This window comes from Borostomias antarcticus (assembly GCF_949987555.1).
Source record: "Borostomias antarcticus genome assembly, chromosome: 3".
Classification (NCBI taxonomy): domain Eukaryota; kingdom Metazoa; phylum Chordata; class Actinopteri; order Stomiiformes; family Stomiidae; genus Borostomias; species Borostomias antarcticus.
In genome coordinates this window covers 36682094-36704953 of record NC_140236.1, presented here as the reverse complement: position 1 = coordinate 36704953, position 22860 = coordinate 36682094, and the positions used below count along the sequence as shown (strand labels likewise).

Sequence of the window (22860 nt, the reverse complement as noted above, 5' to 3'; positions counted from 1 at the left end):
GTGTGTGTGTGTGTGTGTGTGTGTGTGTGTGTGTGTGTGTGTGTGTGTGTGTGTGTGTTTCGGCATTGCCGCCTACACCGTGTGATGTGTGTAAGTCTCACTGTTTGATCAATAAAGATGTTTGTTTTTGTGCATGGCTGGAAGCCAGCACCATAGATAGCGTTTGTCGGGTTGTATTATATTTTAATCCCTCTCTCCAAAAACTGAGGAGGACTGTCCTCCCCTGCCTCAATGGACGAGCCTCCACTGGTATATACCTGTTTTTGTGGCCTATTAACACAACTATTTACTAACTAAACATTGCTACCTACTGACCCAATCAAGTAGATGTCTAGATAAGTCACTGTGTCTTGGTCTACTTACTTCACCACCTAAAGGGAAGTGCAAAACAGCAGGTAATGACTTTTGTCCAGAAACAAGTTGAACCAATTACAGCAAAATAACTAACGTTATAGGAATCATTAGTGTAACTGCTTTAGCCACTGACCGCTACCATTTATGTTATGGAAGCTGCTGCTAGTTGTTGTGAGCTCATGAGCTAACTGGCTATCCCGTTCTTATTGTGCTGGATTAGCATTGGAAGCATTGGAACTGATGTGTCCAAGCGACCAGACTTATCTTAATTTATCAGACATTATTTCATGTCATTTCAATTCACAGCTATTTCAGTGGCATGACTAGCTTCCGTCCTACCAGTCCTGAACAGAAACAAGCCAGCCACACACATAAGCCAGGCTGGACCTGGCCTGGTTGTGATTTTTTCACCAGGGCTGTGATCATTCCTGAGGAAATCCAGGAGAAGCCACATCAACTGACTACACCTCAACATCTGTATTTTGACATGTGGGCATGACAGGTTTCTTATCACGTATGCATTATATAGTGTAATTTGTTTGAATACAACCTAAGGTCCTTCATCATTTCTGAGAGGGAGTGAGGCAACCGTCCTGATGAGGGCACCAAACTCCCACAGACTTGGTTTGAAACGTCATCAAGCTCACCTGGAAAAGTGCCCCGCCTACTGTGAAACAGACCAATCAATGAAGCAGGAAGCGGGTGCTTTTAACTGACAGGCAAGAGTACACTCTGGACCCGCCCCTCTCTGCTGCTCAGTACACAATACCAGAGAGCAAGAGAGGGGAGCATGTATGGGCTACCTTACAGGGGAGTGTTACTGGAGTCATACTAAACATTATTTTCTGTAGACAAGATACACTTCATAGTTACTATATGACAGGGGCTCTCTTGGACAGTTATATACATTATATTTTATTTTAATATCTTTTTGCTACATACTCAATTGGCTTTACCTGAGTAAGTGGGGAGCTCTTGTCCCTCCTGAGTGTAGACGGGGATGGCGGCCCTCAAGCGAGTTGGACGACAGCGGACACAGCTTCCATATTGCTACTACGAGGGATACCTAGAGAAGAGATCATTCAAAGACAAGGTATTTCAACACAGTTCTATATTATACATTGTTATAACAGATTTCTACTATTGCAACCATGGGCTAGTTTGGTTAATCTGTATTGTCTTATGCTTAATTTCTTTAGTTACTGTCATCTTATTTATTTTTTAAGGTTCAACAGTTGATTTTTAGGCTTCAGCCATAATTCAAACCCTTAATAATGAAAGGCCTACAGAGCTTTTTTTTCTTCAAAATCTGGTGTTTTTCAGAAAGACAATAATCACCGTATTCCTTTTTGAGGAGTCACACAGAGAGTTAAATCCATATGAAATGTACAGTATGACATTTTAGAACTAATGAAAGACTGACGAGCTCGGTGGGTGTTTATTGTTGTTGACTGTGTAGACCAGGGGTCTCAAACTCAAATTGGCTTGGGGCCACTGCTGGTATCGTCAACTCATAGGAGGGCCACTTCAATGTCAACTTCAACTACTACTAACTATAAGAAAGTGCAATATTTCTGAAAATGTCATTTTTCATTTCCATAACTAGACTCACAACTCAGTCTCTAAATGTTGCAAGACTATTCCATAACTAACATTTTCATCATACAAATTCAAACCGGTTTCCATTCATTTTAATATATTTTAACATATAAGTTAGTGCTGCAAATCATTTTTCCTGACTTTTATTTTATCTTGAATAGCCTACATTTGTACTTTATTCTGTTTTAGCTGCAAGATGCATCACTACTGTAAGCCTGCCCTGGACCTGTACTTGCATTTATTAAAGTTCAAGTTTGTTTCCATTTCTTACCAGACACTTGAATACATTTGTAGGCTACTGCTCTATTTCTTGCCAGACACTTATCTTGAAAGACTGCTGAGACATTAGCCCTCTCAGCTGTGTGGCTCGTTTTTTCCTCTGGTCTCCTTATGACACTCCATGTTTAGTAATGGATCTCTTGACATTATATTCCTTTAGAACGGCGACTTTGTTCTTGCATATCAAGCAGGTAGCATTTCCATTGGACACCACAAAAAATACTGCAATGTCCATATTTCTTGAAACTGTCTGTGTTCTTAACGTTAGTTAACCATGAAAACAGCCTCTCGGTGGCGAGCTGCATTCCGTTCATAGTTCATAGTGGTGTGTGGATTGATTGCACCTGTGACTGTATGCAGCGTTCACCTCACGCGCTGCGCACAATAACAGAATTCCGCCTCACGTTTGAGCGACTTGAATTTACATTGTAGGCCTGCCTACTGGCGCCGTTTACAATAAATTATTTTGCGGGCCAGATTATATTATATTTCTGACATCATGTCGCGGGCCGGTTGGAGTGTTGTGGCGGGCCGCAAATGGCCCGCGGGCCGCGAGTTTGAGACCCCTGGTGTAGACTCTTCCGGTTGAGTGATTGACATCTATGACTGGAATGGGTCTAGGTGACTGCTGAGGAATCACCAATGGAGCATGATTGTTCTTTCCTCTGTATGTCCAATATTTAACAACCTCTTATGTAATCTCACTAATATTATCATTAGCAACACACCTTAGGTTAAATAAACGCCTATTCACTACAGTTACACATTAACCATTTGATTTTGGGTCATATTCATCAACCAGCAGCCTGAATGCAATTGTCACAATCTTCCTGGTTTGGTTAATGGTTAATAGACACAAACATGCGCACACATAATGCATCAGGTTTTCCATGGGTAGAGTTGAGATATGATAAATGGTTTCTGGTACGTGTGAGGCTTGTCATCAGGGCTTTGATTTTTCAAAAGAGCCAATGATTGTCATGCGTACTGGAATGTCCAGAACTGGTCTAACAGCTCTTCAGCTCAAGAAGCCAGAGATCCAGTTGAGGTGAGAAGCAAGGCCATGACGTAACCTCTTCAGAGGCGCCTGGTGTGTCTCACATACACACACATACACACATACACACACACACACACATAGTCTGAGGTTCTTTTGTGACTGATACCATGGTCATGTAACCTAGGTTTGATAGAAGCTCGCCAATAGTCAGCTCAACTAATAGAGGTGGTGGATGTATGGCACAGTTGTCTGGAGCCAGTGAGTCTAATGATGATTCATATCTCATTCCACCTTGGGAGGAAAATGCTGCTATAGTTCCTGCATGCCGTAAACACATCAAACCAGTTCTGACACTGTCAACATGTGATTTATGCCAGTGGTCCAACAACAGCAAGAACCATAAGATGCACATTAAATTGTTGGTGCCTGGCCAAGGGACTCATTATGAGATTTAGATAAGAGCCTGCAGACTTCCATTTCCACCAATTTATTGTCACAACTTTTCGATCAGATGTATCTGACAAAGACCTTGTAGGTTGAACTATTGTACTCTATTACATAAAAACATTGTGTGGATATTCTTTCTATAACTTTTCAATCCCACATGGATCTTCGTAAGTTCAATAGTGGTCCAGCTCTTACAGAACATCTTGTCAGAGACAATGAGAAAGAGATTTTTAAGCTCAATGGGACTTTTTCCTGGTTAAATAAAGGCTAAATAAAAATAAAAAAGGTATTTAATCATGCCGTTCTTGGCATAATTCTCTGTCTTTCTGCTGGTAAGTTGTAAATACTGTGACTTTCATTTCTGTCTGTGCAGGCATCTCGGAAGATGTGGACGTGTCTGTGTGGGAACACGCTTTTCTTCTACCACAATAACAAAGACAGTGATGTGAGTGTCCTGCGTGATGGAAAGGGAGGGGGCTCATCACGTTACTGTAGAGCAGGCATTCCTCCCCTGGGGGGCCCCAAAGAAATTCAGGGGAGGCGTGGAGGGATGGTCAGAAAAAAAAGAAGGAAAAAACATGTTTTTTATTTTTTAAATGTCTGGTTTTTATGAATGAAATGTGATTTTAAAGGTCAGAAGATCTAAATAAATAATGGGAGAGATGTGTACTAAATGTGTGGATAGTGCATAGAGCCTCCCCCCGCAGGTATGAATGTATTGTGCGAAAACATTAACTAGCAACCGGTGCCACCGAGCTAACTTCGCTGTGTAACGTTATGGGCTAGCTAACGCTGCCTTGCATAATGAACAAATTTGTGGGGTTGGGGGGGCGCGGGTGTGTCACTGTTTTCAGAGGGGAGGCCCACATTGATGGAGTTTGGGAACCCATGCTGTAGAGAGTTACCTATTGTTGAAACAAACATCGGGACCTAGTTCGATGAGCTTAGCATTAACACATATTTTCCCCCCAATATTTAGTCCAATATTTAGTGACGTGTGTGTGTGTGTGTGTGTTCTCCTCAGTATGCAGAGAAGCTGGAGCTCACTGACTTCATCTCGCTGAAGGATGACTTGAGTCGGGACAGAAACCTGGAGGCAGCAAGACTCAGCCTCAACACGAAGAACGGAGAGATCAAGCTCACGGTCTGGGAATAGAAAACCTTTTCTATTTTACTCTTAAACCTTTTCTATTCTACTCTTAAACCTTTTCTATTCTACTCTTAAATCTTTTCTATTCTACTCTCAAACCTTTTCTTTTCTCCTCTTAAACCTTTTCTATTCTACTCTTAAACCTTTTCTTTTCTACTCTTAAACCTTTTCTATTCTACTCTTAAACCTTTTCTATTCTACTCTTAAACCTTTTCTATTCTACTCTTAAACCTTTTCTTTTCTACTCTTAAACCTTTGCTATTCTACTCTTAAACCTTTTCTTTTCTACTCTTAAACCTTTTCTATTCTACTCTTAAACCTTTTCTTTTCTACTCTTAAACCTTTTCTATTCTACTCTTAAACCTTTTCTTTTCTACTCTTAAACCTTTGCTATTCTACTCTTAAACCTTTTCTTTTCTACTCTTAAACCTTTTCTATTCTACTCTTAACCCTTTTCTTTTCTACTCTTAGTGTGTACAGCACTAATAAGATGTTCTTTCATCCTCTCCAGGCGCCCAGCCTCGAGGCTCGTGAGCTCTGGAAGGGCTTCATCTCCTCAGTGGTTGAGGTGGGGGATACATGGAGATTAAAGCATTGATGTAGAACCACAATCACACCACATTAGACTCATTCAGAGAGAAATCTTTATTTGTCATGCAGCACACTCCAACACACGTGTAATGAGCGACACATGGTAACACACACACACACACACACACACACACACACATTCATTTTGGGGTCGCAGATGAAATGTTCTCTGCAATGTTCTCTCTCATCCCATCGTCCTTCCCCCAAGGGCTGCTGGGAGGTGAGATCACTTTTCGCAACTTTAGCAGTTTAGTAAGAACACCATAGAGTTTAGGGTTAAGGTTAGGGTGAGGGTGAGGGTCAGGTGTAGGGTTAGGGTTAGGGTTAAGGTTAGGGTCTTCCTTAACCCTAAACTCAATGGTGCTATCACTAAACTGGGTTTTGAAACGCGTAGGCGCTGCCGGGAGCAGACAGTAGGCAGCATGCAGAGGAACCTCAATCAAAGTGTTCCTGTCCGTCTTAGTGGAGATGTAGGGGCCTTAGCTTCTGCATGTTCTTCATATTGGGTTCTTGCACCGCGCCGCACGTGAGCAGTTTTGGTGTTCAGTGCCTTGCTCAAGGACACGTCGGCACACTCCGGAAGCTGGAATCAAACCGGGGACCTTGCGATACCCAGTCAACCGCTCTACCTCCCGAGCTACGTGCCGCCCCATCATTAGTTTCTTGCTGTTTAGTAAAAGAAAATGGCTCTAATCTTTATTTTAAAAAATAAATAAAAAAGCTCTTTTATAATAAATAAATTAAAAAAAACTAAACAGAAGAAAGGTAGTGACAGAGGAATTGGTAGCACTAGCATAGATACTGATGGACAAGACCAACACACTGCCTTCAGCAGAGTTCTTCTGAATCCAGAGTTGTACAGTGGTTAATCTTTTATACAGTTTCTTAGCTAAGGCCCCTACATCTATGGTTAACAACACACCATTCACTCCTATCCAGGCGACTTTGAAAAACTAAAGGTTATATATCATAATTTCTATTGATCTTGAGTTTCACTGAGGGTGAGTTCATGGTTGGCCAGCCCATTAACTAGATTGGTCTGCTTGATTGATCACCTTTTAGTCTCATGTTACATTATCTTTAATACTTTTCAACTAAGCACACACAAAATGAGTTCACTTTCACGTGACTTGATTGATGAGTTTAATAATGCTATTCAATCATACTTGATAAGATTTAATAGGATTATGGTACCTGCCTTGCATCAAAACGGAAGTTGATCCTCCCTGCCTTCCTCTCCCTGGCTATCACTATCATGTCAGTGTTTATTGTCTGTGCAGAATCTGAAGAGGTAGCATAGCAACAAAGTGCATTGCCTTGTTTATATGTTGTCCAAATGATGTGTGTTGTGGCCATTAGTCTAACCCTCCTGGGCTGTCTCTCCATTCAGCTCTCGGTGCCCGGCTCGCTCAACCTCCTCCCTGGGCAGATTCAGATGATGAGGGAGACTGTGGAGAGAGAGAAGGAGAGACTCAAGGACCTCTCCGCTCCCCCAGCACCCAGCACCAACCTCCTCCTCAGCCTGGGGAAGATGCCAGCGTGAGTCCCCCTAGATGACCGGCCGGCCGACATCCAATCCTGGTCCCCGATAGCTACCAGCCATGCAGGCTTTTCTTCCAGTTCAGTGCTAACACTCCCCTAAGCTCCCCGTCAGCCATGAATAGTCCAGTAGCTCCCCAGGACTGGAGGTCAGGTCCTCCCTGGGTGGCGGCTGGTGAGATCTACCCGTGTTCCCTCAGAGACGCGCTCACTATTGTTGTTGTGTGACATTCAGTGTGTTTTGTGTCCCTCACGCTCCTGTCCCCGTCCTCTCTGGGTTTTGTGTCCCTCACGCTCCTGTCCCCGTCCTCTCTGGGTTTTGTGTCCCTCACGCTCCTGTCCCCGTCCTCTCTGGGTTTTGTGTCCCTCACGCTCCTGTCCCCGTCCTCCCTGGGTTTTGTGTCCCTCGCGCTCCTGTCCCCGTCCTCTGTGGGTTTTGTGTCCCTCACGCTCCTGTCCCCGTCCTCCCTGGGTTTTGTGTCCCTCACGCTCCTGTCCCCGTCCTCCCTGGGTTTTGTGTCCCTCACGCTCCTGTCCCCGTCCTCTCTGGGTTTTGTGTCCCTCACGCTCCTGTCCACGTCCTCTCTGGGTTTTGTGTCCCTCACGCTCCTGTCCCCGTCCTCTGTGTGCAGGTGCTACCAGGACGTTTCTCGCAGCGATGCAGAGATCATGCTGGAGAGGAACCCTGGGAAAGGCAACCTCCTGCTGCGGCCCGGGAGGGATGGAGTCTCATTTGCTGTCACCACCTACCAGGACCTCAATGGGTACGCCCCCCCCCCCCCGGGACTCACGGTCACCTCGGTGGACCTGTATCTAGCCAGCTAGCTACTTTGGAGTATTTGAGTATTATTCTAGTAAAGTCCGAGGTCCAATCACACGTGTGGTAATTCGCTGTTGGCCGTGTACTGTAGATGGTAAATGGACTGCACTTATACAGCGCTTTTCCACCTTAGCGGCACTCAAAGCGCTTTACAATGGCCTCTCATTCACCCATTCACACACACATTCACACACCAATGGCGGCAGCTGCCATGCAAGGCGCTAACCTGCTCATTGGGAGCAATTTGGGGTTAGGTGTCTTGCTCAAGGACACTTCGACATGTAGACAGTCGGAGCTGGGATTCGAACCACTGACCCTTCGATCACTGAACGACCCGCTCTACCAACTGAGCTACAGTAAGCCAGTTTTGTCTGGTCAGTCAGTTCTGATATAGTAATGTCCTGTATTCCTTCCGTCCCCTCAGGCCCGTGTTCAGACACTACCGTGTGGCGAGGAAACATGACGGAGGCTTTGCCATCGATGTTGAGAACCCAGTAAGTGACCTGAAGGGACTGATTCTGGAGAGCTTTTTGTGCTCTCACACAGAGAAGATCAAATCAGGGTTCGTTTCTGTTTGTCAAGACCAAACAGTTGATTCTGTACTAGTGAATATAATGCATGCTGTAAAGAAGGGGAACTAGAAACCATTCGTTTAATACTATCATCACATGTCTCATTGGCCAAACACTTCTGTTACTCATGACACTAACTTCCTCCTTTGTGGATTTATAATTAACAATGTAACAAGAGGAGAAGGAGGAAATTGATTAAATACTTAATACGTACAGTAAATAACGACAAATACTGTACGCCCTTCCTGCCTCCGGTTTTTCGCAAAATAGAGAAATCTAATCTTACTTAACCGTATCTTACTCTTTCCTGGTGCTTTTCGATGGTTGGAGCTGGATACGTTTTTTGTTCTCCATTGGCAAACACTGGTACGGTTAATAGGTTGACGCCAGTGTGTGTTGTGTATTCAGTGGTAAATGTTTCTCTAAAAGGACTGTTTGCTTTCAGCTCTGTCGTCATGAAGGTATCAGTGTGTGTGATGTGATGATGGTGCTTCTCCTTCTAGATCCCCTGCAACACGCTAGATGATGTCATCAACTGTCTGGTTGTGAAGACTGGCAGAGCCTTGGCCCCCTTTATCATGGAGGAGGGGCCTTATGAAGAGAGCATCAGTATGAACGTCTACACTCTCTCTCTCTCTCTACCTCTCTCTCTACCTCTCTCTCTTTCTCTTTACCTCTCTCTCTACCTCTCTCTCTCTACCTCTCTCTCTCTCTACCTCTCTCTCTACCTCTCTCTCTGCCTCTCTCTACCTCTCTCTCTACCTCTCTCTCTCTCTCTACCTCTCTCTCTACCTCTCTCTCTCTCTCTACCTCTCTCTACCTCTCTCTCTCTATCTCTCTCTCTACCTCTCTCTCTCTCTCTCTCTACCTCTCACTCTCTCTCTCTCTACCTCTCTCTCTACCTCTCTCTCTCTCTCTCTACCTCTCTCTCTACCTCTCTCTCTCTCTACCTCTCTCTCTACCTCTCTCTCTATCTCTCTACCTCTCTCTCTCTCTCTCTCTACCTCTCTCTCTCTCTCTACCTCTCTCTCTATCTCTCTATCTCTCTCTCTCTACCTACCTCTCTCTCTACCTCTCTCTCTGTCTACCTCTCTCTATCTCTCTCTCTACCTCTCTCTCTACCTCTCTCTCTCTCTCTACCTCTCTCTCTCTCTATCTCTCTATCTCTCTCTCTCTCTACCTCTCTCTATCTCTCTCTACCTCTCTCTCTCTCTACCTCTCTCTATCTCTCTCTCTACCTCTCTCTCTCTCTACCTCTCTCTACCTCTCTCTCTTTCTCTCTCTCTCTCTACCTCTCTCTCTCTCTCTCTCTCTACCTCTCTCTCTCTCTCTCTCTACCTCTCCCTTTCTCTCTCTCTCTCTCTCTACCTCTCTCTCTCTCTCTCTCTACCTCTCTCTCTCTCTCTCTCTCTACCTCTCTCTTTCTCTCTCTCTCTCTCTCTACCTCTCTCTCTACCTCTCTCTCTCTCTCTACCTCTCTACCTCTCTCTCTCTTTCTCTCTCTCTACCTCTCTCTCTCTCTCTACCTCTCTCTCTACCTATCTCTCTACCTCTCTCTCTCTCTCTCTACCTACCTCTCTCTCTCTCTCTACCTCTCTCTCTCTCTCTCTCTCTCTCTCTCTCTCTACCTCTCTCTCTCTCTCTACCTCTCTCTCTACCTCTCTCTCTCTACCTCTCTCTCTCTCTCTCTCTCTCTCTACCTCTCCCTCTACCTCTCTCTCTTTCTCTCTCTCTCTCCCCTCTCAGACGTGTTGCTTAAACATTCCTACCCTCTCTTTCCACAGTGTTTGTTCAGTCTAATGAGGAGAGTGGCGAGAGGAGTCTCCAGTGTGCCTCCAGCAGCCCCATCCCCCCCGCCTCTAACCCCGCCTCTAACCCCGCCTCTACCCCCGCCTCTAACCCTGCCTCTACTCCCATCCCTGCACCTGCTTTACCTCCTAAACCAGGTAGGCTAGATGTGAACCAGATGCTCCCTGACTCTTTCACCACACCCAGACCCTGTCAACAAACCACGCACATTTAGTCACATGCACATGGACATCGGCACAAAAATCTAATTGCAAGGTCCTAGTTCTGTGGTTAAGGGCCGTGTTTACCTAAACCTTAGTTAAATATGTTGATATATTTTCACCCTTAGGTCAAAGAGGTCACGCACCAACTCAAGAGCCTGAGTTGGAGATAGGAGGCAGTCTGTACCTCAATGACCAGCGTGAGTAACGACACGTCTCTGCTTCCCCGCCCCCACATCACACACTCCATCATTCCACCCCCTCTCGTTCATCCTCATTCCTCACGGTCTGTTGGTGTGTTTGCATCTCAGGAGTGAACCAGAAGGACAAGGCGCTTCGCCCTCCCTTCTGTCTGCCACGTGAGTCCCGCCAAATTTTAACACCATCGAGCGCGAGCGCCAAAGGTTCACGCAGTTTCCATGAACTGACTGGAACATACTGTTGTTGATGATTCTCTATTTTCCATGTTTGTGATTTGTAGTGCTGTGGATGTCGTAGCACTTAGTTAACACACACACACACACACACACACACAGACATACACCAGCCCACTTCCGGCTTTAGGCCTGGGCCATAGCAAACACACACCAGTATTTGCCATGTCTCTCCTATGTTGTTTTTTAGCTTCTCTTACTCTGAAAATGTAATGTAATGTAATTTATTGCATTATAAATGTTCTTATCTCAAACATACTCCAGGAGCTTGCTCGATCGCCTTGTTGAGAGGGGTCAGGGAAGAATTTTTACAGCTCACTTATCTGGCCCCCGGGTGATTACTGTGTTTTTGCTTCCCTCTGGAATATGTAGAGGTGGGTCGTATGCCCACCTCCCTTGTTCTCTGTAAAGCGCATTGTGTTGCCTCTGGGTATGAAATGCGCTATACAAATAAAGCTTTTATTGATTGATTGATTGATTGATAGTGAAACCACCAACACCACAACACAGCGCTCTGCCCAAAAACACAGGTGAGCAACGGCTTAACGCTTCGGCACTCGGCCACTTGTAGCATCATGAATTGCTGGTTCATCTTATTCTTCCCTGTTTGCGTCACACTGGATGTCTATGTAGAGATCAATGAGATAATATCATCAATCACTCAGCGCGATCTCCACTTGATCTGTCTCCTCTCCGTTATAGGGCCTGAGAGGAAAGCACTGAAGCCTCCAGAGATGCGCCCTATCCCTGCCCCTCGCCTCTTCACCTCCTCCTCCTCCTCCTCCTCCTCCTCCTCCACCTCCTCCTCCCTCACCAACTCCTCCACAGAGACACCAGCGAGCAGGATGAAACTCCTCAGTGGTGCTTCAGTCCCAGCCGATCCTCTGGCCCAGAGTATGTCCATCATTTAATGTAGTGCTTTTAACACAGATAACAGAAACAGAGAATTTCCTCCTTTTATCTTGTCTAAGTGCTTAACCCCCGAAGAACCAAGGCACTTTGTCACTGTCCATCTTTTATGACTCTGCTGTCTTTCTTTCAGTCATCTCCAAGGAGCTCAGACAGAAGTTGGAGGCGAGGCTGGTGCTTCAATAGCGCCCTCTACTGGTGGCTCTCGCCAATCAGCATCTGTGAAAACCGCAATGGCCTCCCAACAAAATGGGGACAGTACCTGCATACCATGTGTCTCACAAAGACAGACACGGACTGTGTCTCCCCCTCAAGGATTCAGCATCAACGGGATTGGAGTTGGTCCTAACCAGCGATACGCGCTCCCATGTCTCTCACCAACCTTCTGGTAAAGGTTTGGAATGGGAATTGAGTAATATGATCCCTGGTCTGCGAAGCCGGGTCTGTAGAAGCTTAACAGACATCGTCCACCTGATGCTTCAGCTCCTGTGAGGGGTCGTGACCCCCCCCCCCCCTCCTGGCAGGCCTCAGCCCCCTGTCAGTACAGTCTCTCACAAGATGGACGCCTTATCGATTCCTCCTCGTTGGGGTGCCTCGTTCGAAACTCACTAGCAAATTAGCGGACTGTAAATCGGCATGTAGATGTCACATTACCCCCACTGTGGTGGTTCTGTATGGAACTACTACCTACTATCAAATATTTTTCTAGTCTTGTCAGTGTTATTTCTGACCAAAAACCTTCTATAACTGTACGGGCACCTCTGTCTCATCTGGTTACTGTTGGATAGAGACAGGAATACAAAGGACTGTCTTTCAGCTTTATTAACTCAGTGTGACAGATACATCTACATACTGGAGTGGGAAAATGAAAGGTTCATGTTTACATTGTGAGATTGAGAGACACGAAAATAAAGTGAAAAAGTCTTGTCTGGAAGGTTTAAAGCATTTCAGGCAATATTGATTAGATGCATACAGTACCTGCAGTATGACATGATACTGTATTGGACAGAATAGCACACCAGCATTCAGACACCATGTGACACAATTAGGGACTAGTTTTGACATTGATAGACAATGTGAGGGACTCGTCTGCATGTGTGTTCCACCTCACTTCCCTGTTTACTTTCCTGTGATTCACAGATTTACTGTCAGACACAGACTCTTTAAACCACGCCCACTCCACTACCCGTCTAACCGGTCAGATAATTCCATGACTCGGACGAGTGTCAGTATTTCCACCTGTGTCACACAGCTGCTCGTTAGCGATGTAGATGTGAATACATTCCTTATGTAACTATTCGTTTATATACAGTAATCACGATCAGCTGGTCGTTATTTGGGTTATACAGTACATGTGAGGGGGGCACTTTACTGAGAAGCAAGTGGAATAGATAGAGGCAGAGTATTCCCAACATTCAATATGTGACGACGACGACTGTGATGCAACCTGTACAACAAAGTCAAATAAAATCCTATTGTTTTAAGTTGCGCAACATAACTTGCTCTAGTCACACAAAAACATGTCACCTTCATTTGGCCTTAGTTGCATTATTTGTTGTGGATGAAATGGTAAAGCAATGATTCAGTCCGGTGTGAGTTTGGATATTGATGAGGGCACCTTCGTGGAAGGCACGGGGAGTAAACTGAAGGAAGCAGGCGGAGCAGAGAAGAAGAAGAACCCTCGCTCGACCCCAGGCTGCCAGCTGGGTGCAGAGAGAGAGAGAGAGAGAGAGAGAGAGACAGCGCGGCGGCGTCGGAGGAGCGAGCAGCAGCTGGTACCGAGGACAGGTGCGCTCCAGGCGCCACCACAGCCACAGGGTGTTAAAAAGTTCTGCAGCGGTTCTGGCTCGGCTAAGTGAGGCTGGCGTTGGAGCTGCTGGTGCCGCTGTTCTTCCTCTGACCACTCTGCACAGCACTGGGAACCTGCATGCCCGTCTGCACAGAGAAACTCCCATTCCACACCTGCAGGGGGCAGCAGAGCACAGACAAGGTAAGATATTGTACCACAACGCCTTTGGAGAATGTAGTTCTGTAGTCTGTACACAATGTGCCTCTGAGGTTTCAGTACTAGTGTGTTTCTCACCATGAAGGCTGGTATGATCGGCTGCTGGAACTTGGTTCTGAAAGTGTGCATCAGCTGCTTGGTTCTGGCGTTGTAGAAGGACAGCGCACCTAAAAGAGAAAGGATGGTCCAAAACCCAGACATACCAGCAGCTTGTCATGAACAGGCTGTGTTTTTTGTGTGTGTGTGTGTGTGGTAAATGGACTGCACTTATATAGCGCTTTTCCACCTTAGCGGCACTCAAAGCGCTTTACAATGGCCTCTCATTCACCCATTCACACACCAATGGCGGTAGCTGCCATGCATGTGGACAGTCAGAGCTGGGATTCGAACCACTGACCCTTCGATCATTGAACGACTCGCTCTACCAACTGAGCTACAGCCGCCCCTTTTGCAGTGGGCAAAGTGTGTGTGTGTGTGTGTGTGTGGGGGGGGGGGTGGTCTCTCTCTCTCACCCTCCTCGTAGTTGCAGTAGACTCCTATGCGGTCAGGGATTGGACAGTCCAGCGTGCGGGCCTTGTTGTTGTGCTTGGCTGTCAGGCTCTGCTGGAGCCAGTTGTTGAGGTGGATGCACCAGGACGAGTTGCTCTTGCCCAGCTGGTCGAAGCGGCCCAGGCTACGCAGGGCCACGCCCACTGCAAACGCCTTGCTCTCCTTGTCGAAGCGCACCTCCCAGTACTGCTGGCCCGCGTCTATCATGGTGTCTCCTGGGAGTCGGAGAGAGGGGAGAGAGAGAGAGAGAGAGAGAGAGAGTGAGAGAGAGAGAGAGGGAGAGAGAGAGAGAGAGAGAGAGAGAGAGAGAAAGAGAGAGAGAGAGAGAGAGAGAACCGCAGTCTCTGGAGTTTACAATCAAGTCACGTAAAATCGCAGAATATCACAGTCTCAGAGTCTCAGAATGACAAGAGTGAGGGATGAAGGGAGGAAGAGGGATCTCTCCATCCTTCTTCTTCTACCCTTCTATCCGTCTACTCACCCAGGACGGTGTAGGACTCGGCCGTGAACCTGTCCCTGCCGACCCTGGCGGAGGGGGCTCTCTTCGGTGACATCATAGCGGTCCTTGGAGACGAGGGCGGGGAGAGTCAGGAGGAGGACGACACAGTAGCAACACAGACACTGATGAGCATGTTCATTAAAACCCCTGATCTAACAGTCAAAGAGCACCTGGCCGGCGAGTGCAAGGGAGAGTTGGTTCTGTTCTTGTCCTTGCGAATTTCCTGGACCTTGCCTGCGCAGCTGTCCCAGTCCACGCTGAGGTCCTCCACGCGCAGGTTCTGATGGGCCGAGCCCGCGTCCAGCTTGAACACGAAAGCTGCAGGGAGATGCAGGCACAGGCTAGATCTTGGTCTGCTGGGCCACTCATAGCCCTTTTCCACCAAAGTAACTCTGGTTCGTGAACCGGTTCGGTTCAGAATTCTTGGAACCTTGGTTCTATCTAGGGGACGGGACCGCGTTTTGACTAGTTTTGAGCGGAACCGTTGTACATCATTATATCATCACGGTTCGCGCTGAAAAAACTACTATTTTTTGGTGCCGGTTCGGAACCAACTTTCCTGAACTCATTTATTTTTGGTCGAAATGCTTGGAACTATTCAAAATTAGGTTCGCGAACCGGCACCGAACCGGTTCCTTCTTGGTGAAAAAGGGCTGTCAGTGACTCTGTCATAACATGCAATCTACATTCACCTCAGGTGATCCACTCCTAAGAGGCCAGAACACTGCTGCTTAAACTCCTCCATGAGAACATGGTTCTCCTCAGCAGTACGATGCTGTGTAGCATGGATGGAGGGTTAGATCCTCGTGACTCACCGTGGGTTTCGAGTGTGACGGGCTCAGAGAACTCCCCTGCCACCGCCTTGTTGCACGCCTTCACTCGGAACGTCATGTAGCGAGTGTCGAATCGAAGCCCTGGGAAAAAAAGAACAAGATGGAGGCGTGGTGGGAAGTGTTGGTGAAGAACATTCCAACGTAGATCCATACGAACAAGGAGATGTTCACTGCTTCACTGCTTCAATCCTTTGTCTTGATCCTCACTGAGGTGAAATTTTTCTTTTCATCAAATGTCTTCATGCACTTGTCTAGTTAGTTTGTTAACTCTCTTTTTGCTATAAGTATATTTTCCCATGAGAAAATGACCTGACAGATGGCTTCTCAGAGACCCCTACAGGGAGGCCCCCCCACACCCTCTCACACGTCATACTCTACGGTCCTGAGAGGGGCGTCTTCACACCCGTCACTTCACACCATTCTCCTTCCTGTTCTGGGTTTCTGTATAAAGTGTCCGAGTCACTTTTTCAGAGAATGCTTTCACGGACGATGTCCTGTTGATAAACCACTCTCCCTCTGCGGAGGTTTTTCCAATATAAATAACCCTGAAAATACAGTGACAACATTTCGAATATTAATTGGATTTTCCCTATAATACTAGAAAACTCAGTTTCTCAGCTTTCAGCAAGTGTTGGAGTGAGGAATTTTTTTGATTTGTTAGATATTTTTTAAATATTATTAAATATTTGTTAGATATTTTTAAAATGTTGGCGGTGACGTGGTCGTATTAAAAGGGTTAATTGAGAAACGAGACTCTTAGTCAAGGCTGAGTTTTTCCCCGTCATGACCCACGCCAGGTTTATAGCTTCTCCCATGACGGTGCGCCGTCTTGCTCGTCCTACCGGCGAGCGTGTGCTCTGTCTCGTGGATCCCCTCCACCACCATCCAGGGGTAGTCCTCCCGGGCGCGCGGCGGGCCCTCGTGGTTGGTCCGGCGGTGCTCCAGGATGTAGTGGTCTATCTTGGTGTCTGGCTCCGGCAGGGTCCACAGCACCGTCACCGTGTTGTCACACACCTGGCACTCTGACCCCTGGATCTCTGGGGTCGCAGGCACTAGGACAGGGAGAGACATTAGGGTTAAAACACATGTATGATTATGAAGACTGGGCAAAGCCGCTTATAGGAGCGACATTGTTATTTGCATACACAAAGGAACTAAATGTCCGCGCTGCAATATCCAGAAGCACTCTGGGTATTTCTGCTGCAGTGTCGTTTTTTACTCTAAGAGTATGCTTTCTGACCTTTGGGGAATATTAATGTCACATGCCAGCATATGACTCAATGGGACATATTTTCATGCCGGGTCTAAGTGCTAAGTGCTGTTTTGTCCGTCGCAAACTCAATATTTCTCGCCTCCGCCTAGTTTGGTGTGCAATGAAGACGCACCGAGCTCACAATTTTAAAAATGTCTTCATTGTGCACCAAACTCAGTGGAGCCGAGAAATATTGAGTTTGCTACGGACAAAATGGAGCCATTAACACTCAGCCCTGGCATGAAAATAGGGCCTGTGATCGATTACTCTTCCTGTTAAAGAAGACCCAGTAGACACACAGACTGACCAGGGAGGAACTTGATAGCCTGCAGCATGGCTCTCTCCTGAGTGAAGTCCACCATCATGTGACTCATGTTGTCACTGGCTTTGGCCTTCAGGGACAGCCGGAAGGCTGGTGCCATTGTCACGCTGCACTCGCACAAACAAAGAAGCACACACAGTGACTTGCCAAATTATTCATATCACCGGAGGACCGAAGACACATTATTAGTTGGTCATTGTGTTCTGTGCACTTAACACATCACACACAGCTACAACACAATGCTAGGCCTAATTACTCTTACTACCAAGGTCTGAACAAGGTCATGAACAGGCAGGTTTACTAACGAATCTGTCAGGGCTGAGTTTCCCAGAGGCATCGTAGCGCTACGTTCATCGTAGCGCTATGATGAACGCCATAGCTGACGATGAACGTAGCGCTACGATGCCTCTGGGAAACTCAGCCCAGAGCCAGAGAGGGGGTAGAACATGCGCTGAGAAGGCCAGACAGACTGGGACAGAGAGGACAGGATGGAAACACAAGAGACAGAGGAGATTGACGCGCGTGACGAGTGACGTGTTGATGGAGCGGCATGCTACTGAGGCCAGGCTGCTGCCTGATGGACGGTGCTTGGTTTGGATGCGCGTAGCTAAACGGATGGTGTTAGGAAGCTAGTATGAGAAATGGACAGCAGTGCACTACCATACCTATCCTTTATGTCTCTGGCCGCCTGGAGAGAAGCGAGGGAGGAAGAGAGAGGGAAAAGGAGGAGAGAGGACATAGAGGTCGAGAGAACACTGAGTTGCAGCTCATCCTTACGATGAAAACATCACACCTGGTACACAGCAGGACCCTGACACACCAAAACAAAGCTTCGTCAGATCCTTACGTTGCTCGTACATGCAGACGAGCATCAAAGCTCTTATGCTGTGTTTGTCCCTTGCCATGCCCTTTGTACACACCCCTCCCCCCTCCCACCCCACCCGACCCGCCCCTCAAGAAGCCACTTGCCTCTCGTCATGTCGTCATTGTAAATAAGCATTTATTCTTAAGGTTACAAAAAATGTAAAGACTACAGTTCTATAACATGTTGTGAGAGGTGAGTGAAGTGACCCCATGGCAGAGCTGATGTTATGTTATGTTATGTTATAGCTGGTACCTGAGTGAAGCCATCTGGTTCCGAGGAGCACAGCGTCTGATTGGCTTGGTCCAGAAGCTCCTCCGAGCTCTCCAGGGCTTTGGAGCAGGCGCTCAGCTGACTCTGAGGAGACAGTGAGATACACATAACCAAACAGTCCAGTCATCATCTAGGATGAGCTCAGTTCGTTTAGAATACAAAAATACAGTACATGGACTGTACTCAAAGCAGCTGGCACTCGTGTTTGTGCTTGTTTCTTATGTCCTTGTTACTAAACACCTAGTCTCACATAGCCAGACCAATCTCCACACTTTGGAGAAATGTCTGGCTGGACTCATTACCATTCGGGGACAGGGGGGAATTTCTTTAAACCAATCACAATCATCTTGAGCGGAGCAGTTGCTAGGTACAGTAGTTGTTGTTTCACGTAGTCTGGATTGAATCTGATTGGCCGGGAATCAGATCTGTCGCTATTGATTGGGCAGTAATAAATGAATGACAAGGCTTATCCCCAAAACCTACATCCGTTGAGTCAGACGACTAAAACACCAAACAGTAGGCCTGTGTGAAATAGGCCCTAAGACAAACAAGTGAGCGGGAACGGACCTGTAGGTCGTAGGTGCGACTCGCCCTCTCCTGCTTGATGCGTGTCACCATTCCTTCCTTCAGTTCATCCAGGTTGGCGTGCAAGGAGCTGAACTCTGACTCCAGGTCCCCCTGAACACGGCCCGAGTTCACCTGCGCGCAACAGGAAGAAGAAATACAGCATAAGAGAAATCGCTCACATGGGCTGAATCCATGCATCTAAGATTGGTTCCATGAAAGTGCCATAAAGAAGGTTGGATCTTTTCATTGTTAGTCTCTAAACACACGTTCGACTGGTGATAGCTAGGCAGATGGACTTTGTGTGTGTGAGTGTAACCGGTCAACGCTGTACCTCCAGGTTCTCTAGGCTCTGTTTGAGACTGAAGATAAAGTTCTGGATCTCTTCATTCTTCAGAGCCAGGGTTGTGGTGATCTTCCGAAGGGATTCCTTAGGTGCATGTAAAAGATTGGTTGTCTATTCTCACATATCTGATCAAAGGGAAAAAACCTACAAATCTTTTGCTAGCATTTATTGGGCATGATGTCATCTCTCTGTGTCGGCTACATCCTCACCAGGGAGGGCATGGCGGAGAGGTGCACATACATCATTTAATAATGCGGCTCCATTGATTTTCATACTTCTGGTACTATGGGGTTCCTCCCCACTATGGTCTGTACTGTACACAATAAAATGACTCAATGCACTGATAACCGACATATAAGCTTAATTCGGCCTATGTTCTTTCCACAGGGGAGACCCACGCCCGTCAGGTCGGTTCACTCCCAATAGCATTAAAACGCTCCTGGGTGCGAGAAAGGCATTGCGCATGCAGGGCATCATCTGAGACGGGGTTAGGCTATTTTATTCGCTTTCTACGATTCCAAAAGCTAATGTTTCCTGGTTTTCTAGGCTATAAAAATCAATTTCCGACTATTCTGGCACCTGTCACGGACAGGCGCGGTTTTCTCAATGAGCCCTCATCTTCTTCTTAAAGCACGTCAGAAGCTCCAGACCAGTTTGGGATAGACGGAAAGCTTTCTATCGACAGTGGGTGATTAATTTCAATTCAATTATTTTTCAATTAGGTTGTAAACAGGGGCGGTGGTGGCAAACAACGTCCCAGGTCTAGGCTACCCCCCACTTTCTTTGTACGCCCTCGACTCGCTGCTAAACATAGCCTATAAAACTCCTCTTTGGTCTAGTCCATCCTACCTTCTGATCATCCATCTTGCCGGGCCAATGAACCGCTGCTGGTCTGTTAAGAAGCACTAAATGTGTTTTCTACCGTCCCTTCGTTTCGGCTTATTTGCACCGCTGGGTTGGTACTGATGCTGCTAGAATGCATTGCATCTTTCGTCCAACGCTTATTAGGGCCGCTGTACGTTGTGCGCAGGCGCAAGAAAGGAGGCTGGTGGATAATGTAGTTCAACCCAGGATTCTTTTGTAGGCTTGTGTGCATAGTCAAGATTCAATATTCAAGATCCGTTTATTCACCATGTAGATGGTTTACACATACTAGGAATGTGACTAGGGTAATGGCATACGCTGCTGAAGACGACATAAGACAGGACAGGACAGGACAGGACAGTGCAAAGACATGACAGTGCAAATGCAACACAAAAAGAAACAACAACAAAACAAACAACAACAAAATACAGTGCAAATACAAAATACAATATAACCAATAAAAAGAAAGACACTATGCAAATTACTCAGTGTGTGTGCAGAGTGTGGTGTATTAGGGTTCTTCCTACGTTAAATGCAATTATTGTTAGTCGCTTTGGATAAAAGCGTCTGCTAAATGACTGTAATGTAATGTAATGTAATGTAATGTAATGTTAGGGCCCTGGAGGCATGCAGGTCCTGTAGGGATGACAGTCTCTAACCGATCATCCTCTCAGCGGAGCGGATGATGCGCTGCAGTCTGGCCTGGTCTTTATCTGTTGCAGGGGAGAACCAGATGGTGATGGAGGAGGAGAGGATGGACTCGATGATGGAGGTGTAGAAGAGAACCATCATTGTACCAAGAGTACCATCCTTGCCTTTGGCATGTTGAATTTGTCCCTATTGTCCCTTTCTATTCTACCTTTTTTATGTTCATATGTTTTTTTTATTGAATAACGGTGTGCACAAAAACATCAGTACAACAGTGTCAGCTACACATCACAAACATGTGGTACACCACCACAAGGCAATAACTACGCATATACTGTGAACTATTTGAAAACCGGTAAAAACAGAGCAAAAAGACTCAAAAATAAAAAATAAAAAATAAAACGAGAATAAGAAAGAATTCAAAAAAGAGAGCGACAAAGAGAGTGTCCTACACAAGCAGATCTGTGGTCAGTTTTCTAAGCCTGAATGTCAAATTTAACTCTCAGTGAAAGTGCTTATGATGTCTCATGCTTTTAAATTGTGATTTAGACAGGAAATCAAACACACATTCCAAGACTGGAGTGGGAAAGTTAGACACACTTGCACCATACACCACAAACTCTCGGTAGTCCCCCAGTTTCTACGAGGCACATGTTTACAATGTGGTGATCATACTTTCAATGCACCTACGTACAGTATGTCAACCTTTGAGGGTTTTTATCCAAAGTGATATCAAGCTATAGTAGCAGAGAGTTCAACAGTTGTGTATAGGGTTGAGCCGGTATCATGCCCTGATGAGGACCAGCTGGTCTATGTAGCTATGCTGCAATAACGTGTTGTGTTGGAGTTAACTTGCTCAAGTGCAGAACTGTATGGTGATAACTGTCGAGTGGCCTGGCCTGCTCATTGGTCAGATGTTCAATCACTGGGCTACGGTGAGCCTATAACTCAACATTATTTCATGTGCATGTGTGTAGGCCTCAAGTATCACTTCTGTCTGTGTCAGTCTGTGTGGTTACTTGAACATCCTCCTACCACCTACACTCGAACCTTTCAGTAAATGTGAAACTCCTCCTCCCACCCACTGTTCCACTTCTCATTACAGTAAAGCTGTAACAATGAGACTGAGAGGTCCACTTTAACACCTTTGACACAACAAAATGGACAGGGTGTCACTCTCGCCATGTTTCACAGGTAAGATTAGCTTCCTTCTTCCTACCTTTACCCTCAACATCACTGGCAGAGGACTAAGTAAATAACAATAAGCCATTTTGGAAAGGATAAAGTTGATATCTACTGATTGCCCTGTGGCTGAAATGTGCTATATAAATAAAGTTGCCTTGCCTTGCCTTACTGTATCTACATGTATATGGTCATGCACTGGTGAGATTTGATCAGATTTCATGTAGACAGAGACAAAAAGCAATGGTTATTTACTGTATTTCTATCCAGAAGTGTACATTGTGAATCTTGTTTGTGTTACTTACAGTGAGGTAGGTATGTGCCCCTTTTATTCATCTATCCCCTTAATTTTCAATGGATTTAATATGCCTGTAATGCCAACTTTCTCTAGAAAACTGAGAGAGTGTGTGCATGCGGGCTAAGTCTATTTTATTACATGAAAACACTTGACAAACTGTCCCTCAATTATTACATTTGATATTGCATAGTAATACAGTTAAGCAATGCAATTTTAATAAAATTATGAATGACACAAGACATGAGTTCTTTTGGGCCTCCTCTGCCCTTCTCCTGTTGTGAATTCGCAATGTTCTTTACTCCATATTGATTAAATACTTTCTCACTTTCTCTTGTTCTCCTCTCTACCATGCTCAACCTCCGGTCTCGGCAGTGATGGTGATGGTCACGGTATCCACATCTCTGATCATAGATCAACCTCCCAACACAGTGGAAGCTCTTCTTGGCTCTTCTCTGACTCTTAACTGCAGCTTCCAATGCAGGGTCCGGACCATAGTCAACTGGTATTACAGCCCTAATTCATATCTAAATGTTAGCTCCATGCTTCTCTCTACAGTACATATGACAAACCAGACAGGTGCCAGTGATGTTAACAAGGCTTGGTCCAGACTGCCACTGAAAATGATTAAAAACAATGATAGTGGATGGTACTTTTGTGAAG

The 22860-nt window shown here is 46.0% G+C and overlaps 2 protein-coding genes across 4 annotated transcripts; one reads left to right on the top strand and one right to left on the bottom strand.

Annotated features, from left to right (window-relative positions):
- The first annotated feature begins 1133 nt into the window (after positions 1 to 1133).
- Positions 1134 to 13130, top strand: LOC311329873 (signal-transducing adaptor protein 1-like). 3 transcript variants are annotated; one of them, XM_084461817.1, is made up of 14 exons: positions 1134 to 1447; positions 4053 to 4124; positions 4704 to 4823; positions 5341 to 5397; positions 6811 to 6959; positions 7592 to 7723; positions 8204 to 8273; positions 8855 to 8960; positions 10136 to 10297; positions 10489 to 10560; positions 10672 to 10719; positions 11280 to 11324; positions 11497 to 11688; positions 11837 to 13130. In XM_084461817.1, exons 1-14 carry the CDS (start codon positions 1355 to 1357, stop codon positions 11887 to 11889), a joined length of 1371 nt encoding a protein of 456 aa, XP_084317943.1. In that variant the 5' UTR covers positions 1134 to 1354; the 3' UTR covers positions 11890 to 13130. The 3 variants fall into 3 exon arrangements, with proteins under 3 accessions (XP_084317943.1, XP_084317944.1, XP_084317945.1); XM_084461819.1 differs by lacking the exon at positions 1134 to 1447 and adding an exon at positions 2655 to 3280; XM_084461818.1 differs by lacking the exon at positions 11280 to 11324.
- Positions 13131 to 13554: 424 nt separating this feature from the next.
- Positions 13555 to 20072, bottom strand: fsd1 (fibronectin type III and SPRY domain containing 1; the record flags this gene model as incomplete). Its single annotated transcript, XM_084436188.1, has 13 exons — positions 13555 to 13665; positions 13787 to 13875; positions 14221 to 14472; positions 14739 to 14821; positions 14927 to 15074; positions 15572 to 15670; positions 16432 to 16641; positions 17149 to 17270; positions 17829 to 17851; positions 18281 to 18382; positions 18866 to 18997; positions 19197 to 19292; positions 20058 to 20072. 13 exons carry the CDS (start codon positions 20070 to 20072, stop codon positions 13555 to 13557), a joined length of 1482 nt encoding a protein of 493 aa, XP_084292314.1.
- Positions 20073 to 22860: the final 2788 nt, after the last annotated feature.

Bases quoted from the DNA above. Each gene is read 5' to 3' on its own strand.
- LOC311329873 (XM_084461817.1), top strand. From the start codon at position 1,355: ATGGCGGCCCTCAAGCGAGTTGGACGACAGCGGACACAGCTTCCATAT. The intron at 10,298-10,488 runs GTAGGCTAGATG...TTTCACCCTTAG, and splicing joins TGCTTTACCTCCTAAACCAG to GTCAAAGAGGTCACGCACCA. The intron at 11,325-11,496 runs GTGAGCAACGGC...TCTCCGTTATAG, and splicing joins CGCTCTGCCCAAAAACACAG to GGCCTGAGAGGAAAGCACTG.